The sequence below is a fragment of the Electrophorus electricus genome, chromosome 5, assembly GCF_041902795.1.
Source record: "Electrophorus electricus isolate QZ-2024a chromosome 5, ASM4190279v1, whole genome shotgun sequence".
NCBI lineage: Eukaryota > Metazoa > Chordata > Actinopteri > Gymnotiformes > Gymnotidae > Electrophorus > Electrophorus electricus.
This window is the reverse complement of record NC_137501.1, coordinates 23,725,778-23,733,345: the sequence shown is the minus strand read 5'-3', so window position 1 is coordinate 23,733,345 and position 7,568 is coordinate 23,725,778. Positions and strand designations below refer to the sequence as shown.

The window sequence follows — 7,568 nt, the reverse complement described above, 5'->3', positions numbered from 1 at the left end:
ACATTTAAGATAAATTAACTAGAAATGTGTTAACACTGAAAGCCAAATACAGCTCCACTGTTTGGCAGCTAACAAGCTTATTATATATCAATATTGCACATCTGTTGCTTAACTAATACTATAGTCATAATTTCCCTTACTACTTTCTGGATTGGCTAATTATGTCGCCACCACATTTGAAAGTGTACTAAATATATTTTATAAAATCTTTCATATCAGCTTATTGCAGTTAACAGTATGTGGAGACACGACACTAAGCCCATGTGGAAAAAATCTATTTGGTTAGCTTAGCATTGTGATTATAACAACACTTAATACCGAATAAAATGTTGTCAAAATAAACATCCTGATAAATTTCTTTGTCACGGAACGCTCCCGTTGCCACTGGTCACGTGGTACGGCCCTCCGCGTGCAGTAGGAGTCACTTTGTATTGTTTGTAACCACGCCCCCATGATGGCACACGCCTGCACCTGGTTTAATGCTGTGCGTCTGTGTGTGTGCCCCTGTTGGTGTGTGCATCGGCGCTGGTCATTGTTTGTGTTGCTAGTCGCACGTGTATTCATGTTAACCGTATATGTTCGTGTTGCCAGTGTTAGTGTTCATGCCAGTGTTACGTGTATTCATTTGAACCGTTTATGTTAAGTGTGAGTGCCGTCGTCATATGCGTTATGTGTCAATAAACGTCCGTCAAAGTCGAGGGTGTCTGTGCGTCCTGCTCCGCGCCCTACGGCACTCAGGCCGTCACATTCTTTAGTAGATTTTAAAACAGAAAACGTGATAAAAAACAATATGAAGAAATAGCATTTTAGTTATTAAAATATATATGTAATTTTTATTAATAAAAAATGAATACATTTAACAATTGTTAAATGTTATTTTTCTTACTGAATTTTTTTTTAGACAAAGCTGGCCATAAAATCCTTCCTTTCAGGCCCAATGTTGATTTCTTTTCAGTTGTCGTGTCTGCTGAAGATTTAATTTGTTATGGGGAATGCAACACCCAATCAGCATTCTTGTCCTGAGTATTAATCAAAGCAAAGTTACTCCCATGACTAGTATATAATACATTAATTGTTCTTTATTTTGAATGTTGAACCTTAGCTTTGATGACTTGCACACTTCCCAAATGACTCTGCTGAATCAGCATGCTATGTTGTCCGACCAGAAAAGTGGATTGTTCATGCAAAAGCGTTCATGAATCCACATGAACAATTTGTTCCCTGTATTACTATCTTAGTATACCAACAACCATTATTATTAAAACCTTTTGTGTTCTCTTGTCCGTTTCCACCACTTAACATCCAGTTGTTCAGTCTGTGATGAACAGTACAAACATATCCATGAAAATGTATGCAAATACAGACCTTTTTGAACAAGGAACACGGAAGTAATTTGTCTTTTGGAAGAAATGAAACTTAAATGGAAATGAAACTCAAAGGAGAGAGTTAAAACAGCAGACAGCAGAGAGCGAGAGAAAGAGAATGAGGGGGGGAAAAGGAAAGGAAAGCATAAAAGAATTAATAAGGTAAATCTTACTTTGTTAGCATTATGGTGTGAGTTTATTTTTCAGTCTGTTACCAGGTGGTTATACAAATGATTGAAGACTGAATGTTTGTAAAGATGAGCACATTATTTGGCAGTCAGCAAGTAAAGTTTATATTCCTGTAGTATTCTCACTCTATCTATCTATCTATCTATCTATCTATCTATCTATCTATCTATCTATCTATCTATCTATCTATCTATCTATCTATCTATCTATCTATCTATCTATCTATCTAAAGTTTAATACTTATTGTGATTATCTGTGTAGGTTTAATTGTACTATCTGTCTGTCTATGTATCTATCTATTATTGGAGTTATCTAATTACAGAAAGGTTGTTCAGCTTATTTTTTTTCTCCATTGCATTCATTGCTAGTACCAAAATATGAATCTGTTTATATTTGAATTCTTTATTGATATGCCATTATAAAACTGCTGAGATGTTCAGTCCTAACCATTGTCTTTAACCATTCTGTTTTATGTTGACTTGAAGTGAACCACGCCTGTGATCACAATTAAGGTTAAGGCAGATCTTCAACATGGCTACTTCCTCAATTACATCCACTACAGATTCTGGTGCTTTACAGAAAGATACATTCATCCCTCATCATCTCACCTGCTCAATTTGCATGGATATGCTGGATGAGCCAGTGACTTCTATTTGTGGCCACACTTTCTGCAAGAAATGCCTGTCCCACCACCTGGAGAATACCCGAGCCTGCCCTCTGTGCAAGCATTCCCTATTGGAAAATCCCGCAATAAATGTTATTTTCAAATCTATCCTGCAGGAATACCGCCAAATCCATGGCTTGGGTTCAAAAGTTCAAGCCCCAGATGAGATCACCTGTGACATGTGCCCTAACAATGGCAGGTGTAAAGCAACCAAATCCTGTCTGATATGTCTGATGTCATACTGTGATTATCATCTAAAGGGGCACCAAACCAAGTTGCGCCTACAAGGTCATAAGTTGGTGGCTCCAGTGAAGGATCTAGACCAGCGGGCATGCTTGGTCCATGGCAGGCCTCTGGAGCTCTACTGTATTCAGAATGACAAGTGCATCTGCAGCCTGTGTGTGAAGGAAGGGACAGAGGTGACATCTGTGGAAAATGAAAGTGTCTCTAGAAAGGTAATAACCATCATATATCTTCCATGCTATAATCAAGTTAGGTCTAATGTAATACTACTGGATTTCATGTAGATGGATGGAATCAGATTTTCCAAAGAAGAGGGAAATTGTCCAATGGTTTGTTTGTTTTACTTACAGAAAATACTAGCCAGTGTGATAAAAAACATGGAACAGAGAATGCAGCACCATCAGGAGAAGGTGAAAGAGTTTCAACATTCAACAGAAAAGTGCCTGGTGTGTCTTCCAAACTAATTTATAATTTATATTAGTGGTTCACACTGCATAGCCTATTTTGTTTTTATGTGTTGAACAGACCTATACTTTAATGTAATTCTTATTCATAAGTTCTTGTTCATTAATTCAAATACAAGGGACAACAAAAGAGTAATAACTGGTGTAGTGAAAAGAAAGAAAAATCTGAACAACAGTTCTAACACCCTCTGCTGGTGATATCTCTACAGGCTCTGATTAAGCGAGAGAAAGAAGAGATAAAAGAGATTTTTGAAGCTGTGAGGAAGGTGGTGGGGGAGGCAGAGCAGGAGGCACTGGGTCCATTAGAGGAAAAGGCATGTCATGTGGAAAGGGAACTGAAGGACCTGTCAGAGGAGCTGCAGCGAGAGATCACTGAATTCAAAAAGATCATCTATAAACTACAAACAAGCACAGAGGAAGAAGACCACATTTTCTTCCTACAGGTCAGCAACCAACCACAAGTCCCACAATTGTGATTGTGACCTACAATTGGAATATAATGTTTTCTAAAAACAGATTAAACCTGGAAAAATAGGCATTCATGTTTTTCAAATTAAAGTATATGCATGTATAGCATTATTTTTTGTTTTTGCTGTGTATTGGTTGTGTCATAGCTGATAAATGAGCCCATATGCCCTTGTCATTAAGATGTTATGACATACTGTGTGTTGTAGTAACTTCAATGGTGTAATCTGTTTTCTCAGAATTATCTCCAGACAGTCCCAGCATCAGAAAGTGGCAAAGACTGGACTAATGTCACAATGGATACACATTTGACCTTTGGCACTATGAGGAACCTGGTGAAAATTATGAAAACTGACACTGAGACTGAGCTAAACAAGCTCTCCAGCATTGGTGAGGGAAAAAAAATTCTAACTTCCATAATTTCTAATTTCCATTGTTTAGCTATTTGTTACATATGCTTTGTCATACATGTAAGATCTATAATTCTCTCTTTACCCATTTGCCTTGTAGAAATTGAAAGGATTAAGAAGTATTCTGGTAAGAATTAAAAGACATTATATAATTATATCACAAAAGAGTGTGCTAGAGTAATTCCTAGAGTGTCCTCTGCCATTATATAGAGACCCTAAACCACCAGAAAAGATTTGTAAACTCTTCCTAATATCAAGTAATCCACAAAGGATCAACTGTTGCTCAGTTTCTTCTATTAAAACAGGACAATTGGAAAAGCAACAACAGCAGCTCTAAAAGTAATAATTGCCATAACTGCTTCTTTAGATAAATGGACCTACTGTACAGCTTTTTTGATTTATCAAAGCCGTTTAAGAACTATATGGTTGGTAGAATACAGTGTATGCAGGCTGAATGTTTTATGTGGTAAAAGGTGTGCATATACATATATTCGAAACATTCTTGTCCATATAATTTCCTTTACACTCTGGCCTTCTACCAGAGACCTGGGAATTTAAGAGTGTGGCACAGTAGTTTTGCTATTGCGTAGGATTTTGCTCTTCTGGACTGAGGCTAAAGTTGTCATTCCTGGCATCTGTTGGACCCACTCCTCCAGGTTATGGGTCACTGCCCAAAGTGCCTCTGTCACCACTGAGACAACCTTGTTCTTTTCAGTCCATTGTACTTTTCCAACTTCAGATATTCCTTCTTTGATGGTGTGCAAAAAGGCTGCAGCAAAAAGGGGCAGGAAGCAAGCATAAAGTCCAGAATAAAAAAGCTGTTTAATGAAAACATATACGGCAGACCTGGGCCAGTAACACCAACACAGCAATAACAATGATCCACCTAGCCTAGACACAGGAATAATTTATACACATAGGAATTCTAATGTGTGGAACTGGAGGCATGAATAGCATAGAATGTGGGCTGCCAATAACGCAAGGTCATTGGTATATTAGGAGTAGCCAGTTTGTTTGATTTTTGAAGTGTTTTCTCATATTTCCGTTCTGTTGTTGTTTTATTAAATGTTGGCTGAATGTTTAATAAAACACTAGTAAAGTTTCATTCAAACATTTTTCTCTATATCTATGGCCAAAGGGTATTGGGCAATCTCTACTTTGAAATGTATTCAAATGATAACTTAAAAAGCTGAAAATTAAGTAAACCACTGAATGGGAATATAAAACTATTTTACTTCAGTCATATCTTGCTGTTAAAAATTAATAAACCATTAAAGAAAAAATATACCCACAATAATATATTTGTTCGGACACTGTTGCACTGCATCCAAGAACAATGTTAGCATGCTAAGGAAGGGTCACAGATATACACAGATATGAACATTTTTTAGTGCTATCTTTTCCATTTGGATCATATGACATATTACTTTAACCAGCTATTTTAACCAGTGTCACTGACTATTTTCTCTTAAATAGTGCTCTATTTCTTCCCTAGGCCCCTTTGCTGCTGTAAATAGCGAATAATCAAATGACTTTGCCACTTATTTTTCACCTGACATACATGTTAACTATTGCTTTCCAGTGGATGTGACACTGGATCCCAACACTTCTAATGCTCAGCTTCTGGTGTCTGATGATATGAGAGAAGTCCAAGACACTGGAGAGAGAAGGACTGTCCCTGACAGCTCTGACAGGTTTGATGTCTTTGCAAGTATTTTGGGCCTGAATCAGCTGCCCAGGGACAAGTCATTCTGGGTAGTGGATGTCAGTGACAAACAAGGCTGGGATATTGGGGTAGCAAAGGAGAAGGCCAACAGAAAGGGGAATTTGTCCCTTAAACCAAGCCAAGGCTACTGGGTCATCGTGCATTACAATGGGGATCAATACGCAGCTCTGGAAGACTCTCCAATCCCACTCTTGCTTCAAGATAAGCCTCAGAAAGTGGGCGTGTTTGTAGACCAACAAATGGAGCTGGTCTCCTTCTATGATATAGGAGCCAAGGCTCACATTTACTCTTTTACTGGCTGTGTATTTGAAGATGAAATTCTGCCCTATTTTAGCCCTCATCTTAAGCAAGGTGAAACCAACTCAAGCCCTTTGGTTATCTGCCCTGTAAATCTGGGTGACTGATATTTTTAATTAATGGTAAAGGATGTTTTACAAGAACTACAAAGCCTAAAGACTGAAATATGTTATATGTGGAGAGCTCTATATGTAAAAACACATCAATCAGTAATCTGGAAAAAATTATAAGCTTTCTCTTATAGAACAAAATGTATTGTAATTTATGGACATTTCACTATGTTCAGAGTGCAAGAACTGTTCATAAATTGTTCATAAATTGCATTTAGTAATTTTCTCATATTTTAAAATAACTCCCAGGCATGTCTAAATTTGACTAACAGGGTTCCAAACCTATTATACAACTTGAATAATGTTTGCTTTGCTTTGGCCTTTTCAATTCTTACCTACATTACTGATTTTATAGCAAGATGACATCATTTACTGATATCTTTTTTTAACAATAGGTGGCATTTTTCCACCCAGACAACTTCTGACTTCATAAAGAAAGGCAAGGAAAATTGTATTTATATAGCACATTTGACACAACCAGGTTGATAAAAGGGCTGCACACTTATTAAAAATAAACATAAATACAACATAAGACATTCTTGGGGTGTAACGGACATTATAGCAAAAGAAAAGTGCATATTAAAACTGTTCTTGTTATACAAATAGTGAATGTCTTACAGTTTATATTTTTTGAAGTAGGCACCCTTTAAATACATATATCAAAAATTATCTGCCAGTATGGTCAGATAATTAATAAAATTACTTTATAAAATGACTTCTAGAAATATGTTACAAATTTTAATATTCTTACAACAATCTGTAAATGAGAAATTTCTAAATTTTAGGTATTTAATTTTAGATATTTACTTTAGAATTAAGATATTCTCACTTGTTAAGATCTGAGTATTTTGTAGTGCAGTTTTATTGTATGGTATTGAATATATGGTATGTGCGTTTATGTAAAACTCATTCTATATAGTTCTGTACCATTCATTCTACAAATCACTAAGCAAATAAAACATTTTAAATCAAAGTTTTGGTGATTCATAACTGGACAAGTTGTAATATTTACATACATTTATTTACAGATTCAAAAGCATTAATGTTCTGTGTCAAAAAACTGAATTACAAACAGTACAACTATTAGGTATGGTTATGGTCACACAGTTAGGGACAGACACTGACATTCAGGGGGGTTCCAGATTACGTTACTTACCTGTGGTTACTAAAGTGGTGCACCTGTGGATGGTTATAAGGCAGGGTAAAAAGACAAAGAAAAAAAACGTCTCAGCATGCACAAGGACCTGAGCCTGGTGTCCTGGAGAGAATTTGGTAAACTTTGTGTAACGGCTCGAGTACCACAGGGCACGGAGCAGGATGCACAGACTCTCCTGACGGTGACAGACGTTTATTGAAAGATGCATACATCAGTGGCACTCACACATAACATAAACAGCAATCATGAACACAGGCATTGACAATGTGAACATGGACATGAATGAAAGCAATGTGAACAGAGACAATGACCGACAGTGACGCACACACCGACATGGGTTTAAATACAGAACAACAGGTACAGTTGTGTGCAGACATGTAGGCATGATTACACTCAAGAAAAAACAAGGTTTCAGTCCTGGATATAAGGTAGTGTTGCCTCTAGTTCATAACAGAACCAGATAGGGTATGGAGGTAGTAA

The 7,568-nt window shown here is 36.8% G+C and overlaps 1 protein-coding gene across 2 annotated transcripts; it reads left to right on the top strand.

Annotated features, from left to right (window-relative positions):
• The first annotated feature begins 766 nt into the window (after window positions 1-766).
• LOC113585398 (E3 ubiquitin-protein ligase TRIM21-like) lies at window positions 767-6,899 on the top strand. Of its 2 annotated transcripts, XM_027022853.3 has the most exons (7): window positions 775-1,526; window positions 2,039-2,672; window positions 2,811-2,906; window positions 3,134-3,367; window positions 3,629-3,779; window positions 3,900-3,926; window positions 5,382-6,899. In XM_027022853.3, exons 2-7 carry the CDS (start codon window positions 2,085-2,087, stop codon window positions 5,927-5,929), a joined length of 1,644 nt encoding a protein of 547 aa, XP_026878654.1. In that variant the 5' UTR covers window positions 775-1,526; window positions 2,039-2,084; the 3' UTR covers window positions 5,930-6,899. The 2 variants fall into 2 exon arrangements, with proteins under 2 accessions (XP_026878655.1, XP_026878654.1); XM_027022854.3 differs by lacking the exon at window positions 3,900-3,926 and having other exon boundaries at window positions 767-1,526.
• Window positions 6,900-7,568: the final 669 nt, after the last annotated feature.